The sequence below is a fragment of the Nothobranchius furzeri genome, chromosome 1 (genome assembly GCF_043380555.1).
Source record: "Nothobranchius furzeri strain GRZ-AD chromosome 1, NfurGRZ-RIMD1, whole genome shotgun sequence".
In the NCBI taxonomy this organism is placed as follows: domain Eukaryota; kingdom Metazoa; phylum Chordata; class Actinopteri; order Cyprinodontiformes; family Nothobranchiidae; genus Nothobranchius; species Nothobranchius furzeri.
The window spans coordinates 32,587,529-32,605,028 of record NC_091741.1 but is presented as its reverse complement, the minus strand read 5'-3'; the positions used below and the strand labels follow the sequence as shown (position 1 = coordinate 32,605,028).

Below are 17,500 nucleotides of genomic sequence, written 5' to 3'. Positions count from 1 at the left end.
TACACATTCCTTTATATGTGGCCTTGTTCTCAGCCATGTGGCCTGAAGGGAGAGACCCGTCCAATCATAGCTCAGGATTTCCTTTGCTGTCTGTATTGGGCTCACACGGAAGTACTTTGCCCTTTCAGGCCACCGGAGGTAATGGATTATCCGTTTTTCTCCACCATAGTATTGTACTCCGCCCAAAAGGCGTTACCCAAGTACGACTTTATCTAATTCTCCTGTCTCAGGAGTCAAAACCACAGTTCCCTTCACCCGGAGTCTTCCACTGGGCAGGACCCTCCGTGTTCCCCTTTCCATGCAGGATTGTTCACCTCAGATATATTTATTTTTTTCTCTTCCCACTAAATCTCAGCAGGACACCCCTTTAGAAAAGCTCCACAGTGTGGCACCATGTAGCGAGCAGACAGCGTGCTCGGTTGTGGGTCTGGCCCTCCATATATCCCCTCTGAAGGGCCGGCCTCTTATCTCAGGCTCTTCTGGAGGTCTTCTACCAAAACTAGGGATGGGTACCTTTGACATTTGAATCGATCCGGTACTAATTCCCGGTACCTAGGAATCGATACTGGTACTTAACGGTACCAATTTGATACTTTGGAGTGTTTAATATTTTTAATTCTCTTTTATAATTAAATATACATTTTTCTCAATATATAACCATATCTGATAAATATCATGATAAATAACATACAACTGTTTGTATTTTAACATCGTCCTTGTAGTTTTATAAGCTGATAATTAAACTGAAGCAAACATCTTTACTATGAACTAAATTTACTGTGTATCTTCATTCCTTTTGCCGTCCTTTTTCTTTGATTTTTCCTACTGGGAAGTTAGAATTTCCGAGGAGAAAGCGAACGCACCATTAGCTGGTAGCAATGGAAGCTAAGATATCAAGCTAACGTTATCTTAAACAGTTTATTTAACTGCTGGAGCAGATTTAAACGATGATGCCTCACACTTAGATCGTTGTCGCTGGTTTCATCTTCACCCGTCGCATTTAGTAAAGTGAAGCCAAACTTTAGAGCGCGTTCATGTTCTTCTAGTCGGAATTTCGGAGTTCCGAGGGAAAAGCGAACGCACCATTAGCTAAACGGAAGCTAACATATAAAGCTAACGTTATCGTAAACATTTTATTTACCTACCGGAGCAGATTAAGATGAGGATGTCTCACTTAGATCGTTGTCGCTGGTTTCATCATCACCCAGTTACCCATCACATTTAGTGAAGTGGACCCAAGCGTTAGCGTGAGTTCTTTCTACCATGCTGCTCTGTTTATGTGGCACCTTCCTACCGGGTGGGTGGGCTATATTATATATCTACCAAATACAAAATCCCACCGTAGGATTACACCAGGTAAATTGAGAGCGTCTGCCAGAGATCAAAGGAATCAGCCATTAACCACCGCACCGGGGTTTATTGAAAATTCTAATTAAAACATCATTTAAAAAAACCAGGTTAGGACAGTCACTATAAACGGTTGTCAGAACTGGGCCGGAGAGTCTGCAGCCTTATCTGGACGCTGCGGGGCAGATTCCTCCTCCTTGGGGACGCTTGTCTGCCGCGCTGCCGGTTTCCTCTTCCCTCGATAGCTCGCCTCCTCCTTCAAGACGCGCGTCTGCCGCACCGCCGTTTCCCTCGATCGGCCGCTTCCTCTTCCCTCAATAGCTCGCCTCCTCCTTCAAGACGCGCGTCTGCCGCACCGCCGTTTCCCTCGATCGGCCGCTTCCTCCTGCAGATCAGTCACTGGCTCGGCCGCGTCACCGCGCCACGCTGTCGTCCTCCTCTGTCGCGGGTCCACCTGTCAGTGAATTTAACGGCAGTCACTGCTCGATCACACACCGCGGGTCACACCTTGTCACAGGGCCGCTACTCACACGCCAGGGCAGAGGAATACCCTGCCCACATCTCCATGAAGCCTCGTCACAGACGATCGGTGTCCTTTCACCCGGCGATTCTCTGCTTGCTGCCACCGTCTCCACCAAAAAACAGACGCTCCTAATCTGCCACCGGTGCAGATAATTGCTCCGGTCCGGATGTCATCTGTCCAAGCTCATCAAAATAAAATCACACACCCTCCCAGTTTCCTGGGTTCCCCAAAATAAAAGCATTCCATGCACTAAACTAAATAAAAAAGAATACACACTAAAAACACACCACACTAGAAGGAAAACCACAATAAAACAGACTTTGCCCGTATGACATCCCCCCACTTCTTGACGTCGTCAGTCCCTGTGACGTGAACAGTTCAATCCCCATACCTGTCTGGTGGCTTGCCAAAATTAGGCCGAGCAGAGCGCCGCACTGCTTCCTGTGGTCCATCTTGGGGAGCCCCGTGCGGAGCTAGGGGAAAAAACCCATAGAACAATGGTTCCGGCCACTTTAGAGTCTCTAAAAGCCTTTGACGGCCTGCTTCAGGCTCCGCTACCGGTGGTAAAATGTCTACGGGGGTGCTGTACACGGCTTCAATGCATTCCTATGCACCGTCTGCTGGCGACCACCTTTTTCAGGTTGCACCCGATAAACCACCCCCGTCTCTCCCACCTTGTCCAAAATCACAAAAGGATCATTTCCCCACCATGTACACAGTTTCCCTCTGCCCTGCCTGTTTCTCTCCCGCACCCACACTCGTTCTCCTGGCAGCAGGGGGCATGGCCTTGGCCTTCTTATCATAATGCTGTTTCGACTGAGAAGCTGCCTCGCTCATCTTTTGCCCCGCTATATTATAAGCGGTGGAAAGTCTCCGCTGGTGCTCATTTACCCACCCACTCAGCTCGTGACATACCTCTTGGGGGCCAACCCCCAGTTCTAGATCTACTGGGAGTCTCAAATGCCTGCCAAACATGAGAAAAGAGGGCGCATAACCGGTGGAGCTGTGTGTTGTGTTGTTATACGCATGTACCAGCTCAGAAATGTATTCCGGCCAGCGGTTCTGCTTGGCTGTCTCCAATGAGCGAAGCATGCCTAGCAATGTCTGGTTGAACCGCTCTGTACCACCATTCCCTGCTGGATGGTATGGCGTTGTGCGACTCTTAGTTACACCATAGGTGTCACAGAGCTGCTTCATTAAGGCAGACTCAAAGTTAGGGCCTTGATCCGAATGGAAACGGCTGGGCAGCCAAAAGGTTGACTTACATGCGTCCACAGAGCCCTCACTGTGGTCTGCGCCGTCTGATCTCTAGTAGGGATGGCCCAAGCAAACCGGGTGAACAGATCTGTAGCAACAAGTATGTTTTGGAAAACATCAGTAGGCCGACCAAGCGATAAGAAGTCTAACCCTATCACTTCTAAGGGGTAGGACACCACCACAGGGTTCAAAGGAGCCCTCAATTCTACCTTCTCTCTCTGTAAACTACAGGCGACACAACCCTGATGGTAACGACGTACCTCCCCCTCTTGGTCTGGCCAGTAGAACTTTTGTCTGACCCGGGCCAGGGTCCGGTCCACACCAGCATGGGCAGCTGCCTCGTGGATTCTCATCCAAACCTCTCTATGTGGAGAGCTGGGACATACAATCTGATAGTGCTCCTCATTGGTGCGGGGCTCGATCACCCTCCGGCACAGTAAATTGCCCTTATTCACAAGCCTCTTCTGTTGTAGCAACTTCTGGGCCGTGCGGGACATAGCTTGTCGCTCTGCTCTCGAGGGTCTCGTTTGTCGGTCCACGTACTCTTTAACCAGCCGGATATCCGGGTCATTGGCTTGAGCCAGCTCCCATTCACCATCAGCCCAATCTTCACTTCCCCCATCAGGGGCGAGCTCCACGGCTGCCGAAAATGCAGCCTCCGCATCGGAGGGTTCATCATCCGAGGTGGGCACTGGGAACCTGGACAAGGCATCAGCATTCGTGTTGCTTTTCCTGGGACGATACTTGATGCTGTAGTTAAAAGAGGCAAGCTGAGCAACCCAGCGCTGTTCCGTTGCCCCCAGGCGGGCTGTCTGCAGATGGGCAACAGGATTATTGTCAGTATATACCGAGAAAGTTGCACCAGTCAAATAATCCTTAAACTTCTCGGTTACTGCCCACTTGAGTGCCAAAAGCTCCAATTTGAAGGAGCTATAGTTCGCGTCATTACGCTCAGCTGGGTGCAAGCTACGGCTAGCATAGGCTATGACACGTTCCTGCCCCGTTTGTACTTGAGCCAGCACTGCTCCCAGCCCCTGGTTACCTGCATCTGTGTACAAAATGAATGGCAACGAATAATCAGCGTATGCCTGGACTGGGGCCTGGATAAGCGCTGTCTTCAGTGCGTCAAAGGCCACTTGGTGCTCAGGGGACCACCGTACTGCCCGGGTCTCCGTCCCCTTGTTAATAGGGGCGCCAGCGAGCAGTGCATTCAGCGGCCGGGCAATTTTTGCAAATCCCGCTACAAAGCGTCTGTAGTAGCCGGCCAGTCCCAAAAAGGCCCGCACTTGTCGCACAGTAGAGGGGGGCGGCCAATCCCTCACCGCCGAGATCTTATCTGGGTCAGGTCTTACCCCTCTTTGATCTACCACGTGGCCCAAAAATTTCACCTCACGTTGCAGTAGTTTACACTTGTCCAGCCGTAGCTTCAATCCGTGCTGCCACAGCCTTTGGAGTACCCCGTCCAGATGCTGTAGGTGAGAGGAGAAATCGGGTGAGTAAATAATGATGTCATCCAAGTACACCAACAGTGACTCTGCCATCTGACCACTTAAACACTGCTGCATAAGTCGCTGGAAAGTGGCGGGGGCATTACACAATCCGAACGGCATGCGTTCAAATTCAAACAACCCAAGTGGAGTGGTAAAAGCAGTCTTCTCCCTGTTCTGAGGATCCATTTCAACCTGCCAGTACCCACTGGCCAGGTCAAGGGTAGAAAACCACTCTGCTCGGTTCAGACTGGTCAGAGTCTCCTCTATCCTAGGCAAAGGAAAGGCATCTTTAGGAGTTACTGCGTTCAATTTCCTATAATCGACACAGAATCTCCAACTTTTTTCTTCACCAGGACTATGGGTGCAGCCCAGGGGCTACAGCTCTCTCTAATCACTCCTCTCTCCAGCATATCTGACAACAGGGATTTCACCTCTCTGTACATGAGGGGAGGGAGAGGTCGATATCGCTCCCTAATAGGTGCTGCTCCACCAGTGTGGATTTGGTGTTTTACGGCCTCTGTCCGCCCAAAGTCTTCATCATGCTTCGCAAAAACTTTTTCCCACTTCTGCAGCAAGGCACACAGCTCCTCCTGTTGAGCTTCAGACAAATCTGGCCGGTTAGTTAAATCTCTCACCTTTTGTGGAAGCTCACTTTGTTCTGTAGGCACTGCTGCATCCACCAACGCCACTTCAACCGCTCCGTCCTCCTCCAGGGACAGGCTCAGATCACGAGGTCCATGAACATCCGTCTCATCCATGTGGTACAGCTTTCCCAGCTTCTCGTACCGGCCAATAGACAGGCTGTAAGGGTGGGGGTTGCAAACACGCACCGGAATTCTGCCATTTCTTACAATGGCCAGTGTCCTGGCCACGCCCACCTTACTGGTCTCTGATGTCGGGTCTAACAGGGCACAGTAGTCTGCTCCTCGTGGGCCCCTCCGCGCCCGGCCCCAAACCAGCATCTCACTTCTCGGTGGGACCCTTATAGGGCCCCGACGGGCCAGCCGCACAAATCCAAGCAGCCCATCCTCGGCCACAGTAGCTTCAATACGCCTGCAGGTTGCAAAAGCATCCTTCCAGGCCTTCTGATGCTTTATCGGTGATGGGCATGGGGCAGCCGCTGCAGAACTCTTAAACAGGGCCTTCCAGCAAGCAGTTACAATGTTCATGCCTATAATGAGCGGGTGTGTACAATGTTCATCCTTAACAATAATAACTCCCCGCCCAGGTATGCTAATGCCCTCCACTTCAAAGTCCAACACTGCATAGCCAGTATAGGGGATCTCTAATCCATTGGCTGCTCTCAATTGGAAGAATACAGGGGTCTTCTCAGGTTTAATTCCAGTAAAATATTTTTCTAGGAGACTCTGTTGCATTAAAGTTACTTGGGAACCCGTATCCAGCAACCCCTGGAGCTGGACTCCCTCAATGGTCACCCCTATGGTAGGACTTTGTCCAACAAACGTCTCAGTGGCCCCTTTTCCCTCTGGTGGTGAATCAGCCACCCCTACCCCCCGGACCTCAGCAGCAGGGATGGTTAGTTTAAAGGAGGCGGTGAAGCATTTGGCTCCCTACAGAACCTGGCTATGTGGCCTGGACGTCTACATCTGTGGCAGATTGGTCGACCTTGTGCATCCCGGTCGTTGGCATATGACGTGGACCGCCGCCTCTCCCTCTCAAACCTTGAGGGTTGTGGAGCAACTGCTACGGGTTGGAGAAGTGATTTAACCTCCCTCACCAATTCCTGGGTAAGCTCTCCCATCTGCGCCTTCACGTCCTCCATAATCTCCCTCTTTAGGGCCTCCTTCCAGCCAGGTCCCTGTGATGATTTGGGGGAAGCACATGGGTTACTCACAGCTGAACATGTCGCCTCAGTCGGCGTGTTTCCGTACTCTGCATCAAGTAATAGTGCCTCCTGACGGATAGCAGCAAAATCCCCCTCAGGGTTACGGTGAGCATAAACCTTTAAGGCCTGGGCCAGGGGACCCTCCTGTAACCCCAACAACAGCTGGTCCCGTAAGGCTACATCTGAGGGGGAGTCGTCGGGGTCATGTCGCCGCAACCTACAATGTAGCTCGCGCAACCTCAAAATAAAAGAAGATACAGTCTCACTTGGCTTCTGGGTGCAACCGAAAAACTGAGACCTTAACACCGCGGTTGGAGTGCGGTCTCCATACAAGGAATCTAAATAGTTAAGGATTTTACGGACTTGATTTTTTTCCTTCTCTTCCAAAACACTGACCTGACGTTTGGCTTCCCCAGCCAGCGCCCCCAATACAGCCAGCGCCCCAATACAATAAAGAGAGAGTAAGATGGCGCTTGCGCACGGTCACGCTGCGAGCTGCTCGTCCTCTTTACGCACTGATACCTTGCTTTTTATTGGATTTTATTGGCGTTTTATTGGCTTTTGTGCACTTTTCTTGTCGCTGATCCCTTTTTTGAATGGTGTGGATCCTCTGCTGACATATGATCGAGCTGCGCTGCTGAGGCTTCGTCCTTCCGTTGATGTCGCCGGCAGCGCGCGCTGGGAACCGGGCTGTGTGAGCCATGAACCTCACGGACGATGCTGCTGGCTGAACTGCCCGCGTGCTCTCTCCACCCAAGCCGTGATGTGTCGGCCCTCTGTCCGCCCCAGCTCGAGAAGGAAGCATCGGAGAAGACGAGGAAAGAGAGGTAGCCGGCGCGTGAGACGTCGGCCTGGATCCCTGAACAAGCGGCTGGCCCGATCCGGCCCAGCTTCTGACCCGATGGTTCCGAGATGTCTCCTGGATTACTCGGCGCCCTTCCCAGGGAACTCGGCCGGCTCTGAGGGTGAACCGGCACCGCGCCACGGCCGATCGGCTCGAAGATCTCGCCAGACTGGGGTTTGCTGGGAGAATCTGCGCTCGGTTACGGGCACAGAGTTCGAGGGGACTGGGTCCGTGCGCGATCTTGGTGCTGCAGCCCCGCTGCAGACCCGGTTTGGTTTGGTCAATGCCAGGTCTGTGCTGAACAAAACTTTTATTCTTCGAGACTTTTTTATTCAGCATGACCTGGGTTTTCTCTGCATCTGTGAGTCCTGGATCCCGTTTGGCGACACAAGTTCCCTACTCGAGCTCATACCACCTGGCTGCTCGTGTTTTAATACCCCCAGACCACGGGGCAGAGGTGGAGGGCTGGTTGTTGTTTTTAAATCCAGCTTTCCTTGTAAACAGCTTACACCCACCATGTCATTTTCTTCCTTTGAACTGTGCTTATTTGAACTGTGCATCTCCCCCCGCCTGCTCGTCGTGCTGATTTATCGGCCTCCAAAGACTGACTCTAACTTCCTTAATGATTTCTGTGATCTTGTGGCAGACTGCATCCTAAAATATGACTATGTCCTATTTTTTGGTGATTTTAACATCCATATCTGCTGTCCTGACAATGTGCTTGCTAAAGGTTTTTTTATTTGCTAGATTCATTCAATCTAACTCAATGGGTATCATCCCCAACTCATGCCAGGGGTCACACCCTGGACCTGGTTATCTCTTATGGTCTACCCGTCACGAACCTTGTGACTTTGCCTCCTGTGTTCTCTGACCACTCTCCAATACTCTGTGATGTTACGTTGCCATGTCCTGTCCCTGTGTGTGAAGCTCCCGCTACTAGGTTCAGAGCCCTGGATGCAGACACTATTTCAAAGTTTGTGGACTGTATGTCTGTAAGGTTAGAGACCTTTAACCCAGATCCATCTAACGTTGATCACTATTCACAACACTTTGATGTACTTTGTAATCAGGTGCTGGACGTGGTTACCCCTCTCAAACTGTGCAAGTCTCGGCCTAGGAGGGAGCCATGGCTCTCTGATGTCACACGGGCTTGTAGGCGGGCGTGTAGATCCTCGGAGAGAAAGTGGAAAAAGGATAGCCTACAGGTCTCGCGTGAGTTGTTCAGAGCATCTCTGGTTGCTTATCAGGATGCTGTGAGGGCTGCCAGAACGGCCTATTTTGCAGACATCATTGAGACAAACTCCAATAATCCTAAGATTCTCTACAAAACACTAAACTCTGTTCTGGTGTATCAGGAGCCTAGCACCATGTCTCCTACAGCTGCTGGAAACTCTGAAGATTTTCACAGATTCTTTGTTGATAAAGTATCGGGCATTAGAGCATCTATTTCTGGTAACTCTGTGTTGACCCTGTTCCAGTTCCTCCATCACCACCCACCCTGAGCTCCCTCAATCCTGTTTCATACTCTGAGCTGAGTAAGCTTGTTGCGAGGCAGAAGCCATCTGGCTCTCCGTTCTGCCGCCTCGTCTCTGGAAGGCTGCCTTTCCATGTCTTGGCCCTTCACTTGGTCAGATTATCAATGGGAGCCTCAGCACAGGTGTGGTCCCAGCTGCTTTGAAAGCAGCAGTTATTCGGCCGACCCTGAAGAAACCTGGTGCTGATGTCTCTGTGATAGAAAATTACAGGCCTATCTCTACCCTGCCCTTTACATCTAAACTGCTTGAGAAAGTCGTTTATCAGCAACTGGTCTCACATTTAGCTGACTCTGATCTGTTTGAGGTTTTCCAATCAGGGTTCAGGTCTGGCCATAGCACAGAGTCTGCTCTACTGAGGGTCCTAAATGACATCTACCTATCACTAGATCAGGGAACATCTGTGGTGCTTCTGTTGTTAGACCTGACAGCAGCCTTCGACACAGTTGACCACGCGATTCTACTCGATCGCTTGGAACGATGGGTTGGGATCAAAGGGTCTGCTCTGGATTGGTTTAGATCGTATCTCCAAAACAGGACATTCTGTGTTAAACTGGGTGATGTTTTTTCTTCTTGGGAGGGGCTCCGCTGGGGGGTCCCACAGGGGTCGATCCTTGGTCCTCTTTTGTTTGCCATTTATCTGCTACCTCTGGGGTCAATCTTTCGTAAACATGGCCTATCATTCCATCTGTATGCTGACGATTGCCAGATTTACTCTCCATTGTGTCAGGAGAAAGGTCACTCTATTCAGTCCTTTGTCTCCTGTGTTAATGAGGTGAAGTCTTGGCTAATGTCCAACTATCTACATCTGAATGAGGGAAAGACAGAGCTCATTGTTTTTCACCCCAACAGCAGGAATGTGGATCGTTATGCTGATCTTGGCCTTCTTTCTCCATACTCAAAACCAGTTGTTACCAGTTTGGGGGTGAAACTTGATGTAGGACTTAAATTTGACGCTCACATCAATTCTGTGATCCGGTCCAGTTTCTTTCACCTGAGACGCCTTGCTAAAATCAAGCCTATGCTGTCGAGAGCCCACCTGGAGCGGGTACTGCATGCCTTTGTTATTTCTCGGCTTGACTACTGCAACTCTCTCTATGCAGGGTTGTGTCAGTCAACACTGCGTCGCCTACAGGTTGTGCAGAACAGCGCTGCCAGGTTCCTGACTGGGACCAGGAAACGGGACCACATTAGCCCAGTTCTGGCCTCTCTGCACTGGCTTCCGATTTGCTATCGCTCACAATTCAAAATCCTCGTCTTTGTTTATCATTTCTTCCAGGGTGGTGCTCCCCCCTATCTGGCCACTCTCCTGAACAGACATTCCCCATCACGCGCTCTGCGCTCCTCTGACCAAGGCCTGCTCGCTGTCCCTCGGTCTAGGTGTCGTACCCGTGGGGACCGGGCTTTCTCAGTCCTAGCACCGTCACTCTAGAACCAGTTGCCACCCTCAGTCAGGCTGTCCCCTTCTCTGCCGGTCTTTAAGAATCACCTAAAAACACCTCCTCCGCTTGGCGTTTCCAGAACATGTTTGATTTTGGCCCTCTATTATGTTGAATCCATTCCACAGTTTTCATTGGTACACTCAATCCATCCACTCAATCCAAATGTGTTTCACACATTTGTCCTTTACCAGAATGTTTCATCTATCTTGTAATTTCCATTATGTATTTTGTAATTTGAATTTCTTTTATTGTTGATTTATCCAATATATTTACATACAACTGTACCATGTTCAGCGCTTTGGGCTTCCTGACAGGGTTGCGGAAGGCGCTTTATAAATAAAGCTTTGATTGATTGATTGATTGATATCAACCTTCCTGGGTTCTGCCAACTCCTGTGTCCCTAGCAACCCGGTTATCTGTTCCTTCTAGTCACAGTATTTTAAGTCCTCCCCATGTCCTTTAAATTTTGGAAGCCAAGGGGCCCCTGGGTAAACGGGCATCATCATGGCTAATTTATTTGGCTCCAACAGCCGCTCCCAAAGCCTGGATCCTGCCAACAACGCCAAATGTGGCACCTTCCTACCGGGTGGGTGGGCTATATTATATATCTACCAAATACAAAATCCCACCGTAGGATTACACCAGGTAAATTGAGAGCGTCTGCCAGAGATCAAAGGAATCAGCCATTAACCACCGCACCGGGGTTTATTGAAAATTCTAATTAAAACATCATTTAAAAAAACCAGGTTAGGCCAGTCACTATAAACGGTTGTCAGAACTGGGCCGGAGAGTCTGCAGCCTTATCTGGACGCTGCGGGGCAGATTCCTCCTCCTTGGGGACGCTTGTCTGCCGCGCTGCCGGTTTCCTCTTCCCTCGATAGCTCGCCTCCTCCTTCAAGACGCGCGTCTGCCGCACCGCCGTTTCCCTCGATCGGCCGCTTCCTCTTCCCTCGATAGCTCGCCTCCTCCTTCAAGACGCGCGTCTGCCGCACCGCCGTTTCCCTCGATCGGCCGCTTCCTCCTGCAGATCAGTCACTGGCTCGGCCGCGTCACCGCGCCACGCTGTCGTCCTCCTCTGTCGCGGGTCCACCTGTCAGTGAATTTAACGGCAGTCACTGCTCGATCACACACCGCGGGTCACACCTTGTCACAGGCCGCTACTCACACGCCAGGGCAGAGGAATACCCTGCCCACATCTCCATGAAGCCTCGTCACAGACGATCGGTGTCCTTTCACCCGGCGATTCTCTGCTTGCTGCCACCGTCTCCACCAAAAAACAGACGCTCCTAATCTGCCACCGGTGCAGATAATTGCTCCGGTCCGGATGTCATCTGTCCAAGCTCATCAAAATAAAATCACACACCCTCCCAGTTTCCTGGGTTCCCCAAAATAAAAGCATTCCATGCACTAAACTAAATAAAAAAGAATACACACTAAAAACACACCACACTAGAAGGAAAACCACAATAAAACAGACTTTGCCCGTATGACATCTACAACTCGCTCGCAGCGACCGATGACATAACGCTCTTGTGCATGCGGCAAGTTCTCGTTGTGAAGTACGGGTACCGAAACGAGGCACCGTTTCAAATGACGTGAATCGGTGCTCGGTCGGTACTGTGGAATTCGGTCAGTACCTTAAAAATTACCGAATTCGGTACCCATCCCTAACCAAAACCAACCTTTTACCTTGTTGTCAGGGCTGTGATTTTCTTTAATCGCATAAACACCAAATACTTCTTTAAAATGATCTTTTGTACAGTTTTAAGTCACTTTGTTTAATCCTAATTCTATGTTTTAAATACCGTTCAAACCCATTGTTAATATTTTAAAGCAAAACAGCCGTGCTTACAGTCTACACCTTTAATCCTCAGCTCTGCCTGCTACTGATGGCTGACGGAGCACGAAGAAAGAAAATTCCCTCAATTAACTCGAAAAGCCGAGCTTCTAAACCGAGGACTAGATCCGCCAGTCCGGACTTTTGCCGGGGCTTTAAGATTCCCAGAGTTAAAGGAGGTCCCAGATTCCTGTTCCAGAACTCCCTACAACCCAGCAGGGTTCTTTTGCATGTTTCTGGTGGATCACCACAGGGAAATGAGAACAATACACTCACACTCCTTAGATGAGATGTTCTGGCCCGAATGTGGCTCAGATCATTTAATCTGGTAGAGAAGTCGTTAGAGCGACCCAAACGAGCCAGCCAGGGGTGATGAAAGATGATCAGTCATCTCCTCTGCAGACCGCCCGAACTCGTCGGTGCACCCTTATTAAACAGACATCAAGTTCCACCACATGGATGGCCTCTTGGTCACTTTATTCTGAATAATTCTGCATTTCTACTTAGTGAAGTTTTCCCCTGCAGGGGAGGCGGGTCTTAAGGCTCGTGTTTAACTTTGTCTGCAGAGAAGCTCAGAGAAGGAAGTCTGCAGGCCTATCCTGTAGGAGTGAGCGTGGTGAGGGCCAAAAGGCACCAGCTCTCCGTTTAGTCGTGTCTGGCTTTCCAGGCTCTCCTTCACACGGGTAACTTCTTCTTTTAGTCATCTACACGTGTCTCTAACGGCCTTCATGTTCCTCACTCTCAGTACAAATGAACTAAGTGTAACTTACCACAGACTCGGGAGCACAGAGTGAAGCTTCTCACAACCGCGGGGGATTGTGGCGACATCGCTACCAAACCTGTAGGAACCCTGCACAACAGCACTAGGCTCTCTGTCCTTTGGAACCCTAAATAATGAAAGCATCTGATTACAAACCTGGTACTGGTACTGGTACTGGTAGGGTGTTACGGTGGATGTTGGTGCTGCTGATGCTGACCTGCTTTGACCTCTGTCCTCAGGAGTCCTCCTCTTTGCTTCCTCAGACATCATGGAGCCCACAGAGAGCAAGTTTGCTCACCTGCTGCAGCCAATCAGAGAGCTCACCAAGAACTGGGAGATCGACGTGGCGTCAGAACTGAATGACTACCTGGAGGAGGTAACGCTTGTCCCCTTTCTTTAGACCAGAGTGGTGTTACGAGGAGATGGAGCCAGCTTTACTGGTAACCAGTAACAAAATAACTTGGATGTCTGGTCTCCAGCTAGATGAGATGTGCATCACATTCGATGGCGGGGAAACTAGACTGAACTTTGCGGAGGCTGCACTGCTGGTTCAGGGCTCCACCTGCATCTACAGCAAGAAGGTAGTAGGTGTTTGGTGGCTTATGTGATCACCAGAAGGAGGTGTTCATGATCCAGTCTCTCTGTTCAGGTGGAGCTGCTCTACAGTCTGGTCTTCCAAACGCTGGACTACATCAACGACAGAAACAAGAAGTGAGTTTCATCTTCACCATGTAAACGGGTCGAAGCAGCAGAGCTGTGATCCTGTGGTTCTGCTTCTGTTGTTTCCAGACGGAGCAGAGAAGCAGCAGTTCAGGAGGGCCATGGAGGAGGAACGCAGAACACTCATAAAGATGATGACATGTCTGAGGTGGGAGCTGCAGCAAGTCCAATCTGGTGTTTGGTTCTCACTTTGTAGTGAATTCTGGGTAATTTGTTTTATTTTTGACTGCTTCAGTTTGCTCATGTGGACCTGACATCAGAAAACTCCCAGAAGTCTGCTTCCAACACGGTGAGTTTGAGTCCTTTCAGATCGCCTGAGACGACTCTTCCCCCGCAGGCGCCTGAGACGGGTCCCCCCCGGGCGCCTGAGACAGGTCCCCCCCGGGCGCCTGAGACAGGTCCCCCCCGGGCGCCTGAGACGGGTCCCCCCCGGGCGCCTGAGACGGGTCCCCCCCGGGCGCCTGAGACGGGTCCCCCGCGGGCGCCTGAGACGGGTTTTCCCTCGCGGGCGCCTGAGACGGGTCTTCCCTCGCGGGCGCCTGAGGCTTGTCCCCCCCGGGCGCCTGAGACTTGTCCCCCCCGGGCGCCTGAGACTGGTCCCCCCCGGGCGCCTGAGACAGGTTTTCCCTCGCGGGCGCCTGAGACGGGTCTTCCCTCGCGGGTGCCTGAGACTTGTCCCCCCCGGGCGCCTGAGACGGGTCCCCCCCGGGCGCCTGAGACGGGTCCCCCCCGGGCGCCTGAGACGGGTCCCCCCCGGGCGCCTGAGACGGGTCCCTCGCGGGCGCCTGAGACGACTCTTCCCCCGCAGGCGCCTGAGACGGGTCCCCTGCGGGCGCCTGAGACGGGTCCCCCCCGGGCGCCTGAGACGGGTCCCCCCCGGGCGCCTGAGACGGGTCTTCCCTCGCGGGCGCCTGAGACTTGTCCCCCCCGGGCGCCTGAGACGGGTCCCCCCCCGGGCGCCTGAGACGGGTCCCTCGCGGGCGCCTGAGACGGGTTTTCCCTCGCGGGCGCCTGAGACAGGTCCCCTGCGGGCGCCTGAGACGGGTCCCCCCCGGGCGCCTGAGACGGGTCTTCCCTCGCGGGCGCCTGAGACTTGTCCCCCCCGGGCGCCTGAGACGGGTCCCCCCCGGGCGCCTGAGACGGGTCCCCCCCCGGGCGCCTGAGACGGGTCCCCCGCGGGCGCCTGAGACGGGTTTTCCCTCGCGGGCGCCTGAGACGGGTCCTCACTAGAAGTCTGACTGAGTTCTGGGTTTCAGAAGGCCTGTGTGGTTCCTTTGGCTCCTGAGTCTCTGATTCCTCCTGACACACAGGACAAGGCCAAGCTGCCTCTCACTAGGTCAGTATCTTTATTCGATTTTCTGCTACTTTTAATCCACTCTGTTCTTCTGATAATGATCCAGATTTCTTAACTACTCACTTTAACTAGCACCGTCTCTCCTGAATGGAGACAGCAACATGTGTCGTGTCAGAACCAGATCAGTTGCTGCAGTGAATCCTACTCCCTGTTTTAACGACTGCATTCGCAGCCTGAAGCGCCGATGCGGACATATTGAGCGCTTGTGGCAGCTGTTCCACACCTGCTTAGACTCTATCAAAACCTGGATGGTGGGAGCTTTCTTCAGCTGAATGAAGATCAGACTGAGATCCTCATCTGTGCCCCAGACAAGCTGGTTCCCAAAGTCAGAGACTCTCTTGGTCAGCTTGCTTCTCACACCAAACCTTCTGTCAGGAATCTTGGCGTGACCTTTGACCCAGCTCTCACCCTGGATTCTCATGTCAGTTCTCTTGTTGGCTCTTCCTTCTTCCATCTCAGGAACGTTGCGAAGCTGAGTCCCATTCTGTCCCGCTCTGAACTTGAGACAGTTCTCCACACCTTCATCTCCTCACGCTTAGACTACTGTAACTCTCTTTTCACGTGTCTGAGCAGAACCTCCCTGAACCGTCTACAGGTGGTTCAGAACGCCTGTGCTCGGCTTCTGACCAAGTCCTCCAAACACACCCACATCACCCCGCTTCTCCTCCAGCCTGAGATCAGTGGTCTCCTTTAAACTCACCTGTTCAAGCTTTGGTGGGACCTTCATCACCTCCCTCTCCTTGTTCTGCTCTTTCTACCATCTCTGCCTTTACCCTGGATCCACTGATACCTCTAGTAGTCATCTTCTTTTATACCTTTCCCCAGATTTTATCACAATTTTTACTTTTCCCAATTTTTCTGTTTTAAAATCATTTTTTATTTTTCATTTATTTATTTTAGTTCGTGAGGAGCTCCTTGTGATTTTATCTTGAGATGCACGACATAAAACTTTCTAGTCTAAAAACAAAAGTGTGTTCAAATATATAAAAGTTCTACTCATTTTATTAATAAAGCGCCGTATGAGCAGCCATCTGTTACGACCCACTGGGGACGCTTCACAAACTGGGCTCCAACTGGTTTCTTCAACAAGAAGAAGAAAATATCATTTCTATAGCGCATCTCATGATAAAAGTCACGAGGCGCTTCACAAAACCAAAAAATGTAAAAATATAAAAAAGAATTTAGAAAATAGTTAAAAATATATTTAATATGAGCAAAAATAGACAATTGGGATTTAAAAGAAAAAATGTAAAGAAAGAGAGAGAGTGAACAGGAAAGAGGGAAACCAGTGGATCCTGAGGAAGGTGGAATAGGTGGGGAGAGCAGAATAAAGAGAGAGAGGTGAAGAAGGTCATACAAAAGCCAGCTTGAACAAGTGAGTCTTCAGCTGCTTTTTAAAGGAGACCACTGAGTCCACTGATCTCAGGCTCAGGGGGAGAGAGGTCCAGAGTCTGGGGGCCACAGCAGCAGATGATCTGTCACCTTTGACCTTTAGCCTGGTGCTGCACAACCAGTAGGCTTTGATCACTGGACCTCAGGGACCTGCTGGGGGTGTAGGGACTAAGAAGATCACCAATGTAAGATGGTGCTTGTCCATGTAAGGCCCTATAGACCAGAACCAGGATCTTGAAATGAACCCTGAAGTTGACTGGCAGCCAGTGAAGCTGGAGGAGAAGCGGGGTGATGTGGGTGTGTTTGGAGGACTTGGTCAGAAGCCGAGAACAGGCGTTCTGAACCACCTGTAGACGGTTCAGGGAGGTTCTGCTCAGACACGTGAAAAGAGAGTTACAGTAGTCTAAGCTTGGTTTATACTTCTCTGTCAGCTCCACCAGGGAGAGACACCCACAGATGGACGGAGACGTTTTGTCCTCAGACTTCTCCATCCCCTGGGGAGTGTTACAAAGCAGTTCCCCTCCAGGACAGCAGAGGGCGTAGCACTGCTCTGTGGTATCCTGTCATGCGTCCGGTCCAGGATAGTGTGTTTTTATTGGGTTAAGAGACTTTTTAATCCTCCACCTCTTCATGCGCTCACCCCTCTAAACCCACGTTTCCGTCATTTCCATCTGTGAAAAAAACGCTTGCGCATATTTTCACTCCTCTAGTCTCGGGGAATAAAACGTTCATATTTAGAGTTTTTCCGCGAGTATTTTTCTAGCTGCTCCGTGTCTGTCGCTATATGTCTTCGGCTCCATTTGTGTTTTTGAGGGCGCAATGGCGGAGCTGTAGATGGCAGCGGCATCCTGACCAATCACAAACTTGCGTTCTCCGTCTCAACGGACGGATGTTTAGAAAAGAGAGCTCGACTCGTCCATCCTTGTGAGGGCTCTCCAGCGGGCTCACAAGGACGGATAATGGCGTGGCGTGCGTCCGTCCTGACTCAGACAGAGAAGTATAAATTAGGCTTAAGCGTGAGGAGATGAAGGTGTGGATAACAATCTCAATATGCTAGTGAAGGTTCTCAGTGGTCCAGGTCAACCCACTGTAAATAGGGGCGGGGCTTAGATCTCACCTGTCCAGTAGCTGTAATGCAGCTTTGAATCTCATTCCT

The 17,500-nt window shown here is 51.1% G+C and overlaps 1 protein-coding gene across 3 annotated transcripts in view; it reads left to right on the top strand.

Annotated features, from left to right (window-relative positions):
- The window catches only part of ncaph2 (non-SMC condensin II complex, subunit H2), a 35,135-nt gene that overhangs the window by 2,028 nt on the left and 15,607 nt on the right, over positions 1-17,500 (top strand). The window contains exons 2-7 of one of the 3 annotated variants that reach the window (XM_070554782.1): positions 13,118-13,254; positions 13,358-13,459; positions 13,528-13,589; positions 13,668-13,746; positions 13,834-13,887; positions 14,858-14,934. In XM_070554782.1, the coding sequence (XP_070410883.1) occupies positions 13,147-13,254; positions 13,358-13,459; positions 13,528-13,589; positions 13,668-13,746; positions 13,834-13,887; positions 14,858-14,934 (482 nt within the window). In that variant the 5' untranslated portion in view covers positions 13,118-13,146. Of the gene's footprint in view, positions 1-13,117; positions 13,255-13,357; positions 13,460-13,527; positions 13,590-13,667; positions 13,747-13,833; positions 13,888-14,854; positions 14,935-17,500 lie in introns of all 3 variants that reach the window. The other 2 variants (XM_070554731.1, XM_070554758.1) reach the window with 2 other exon arrangements.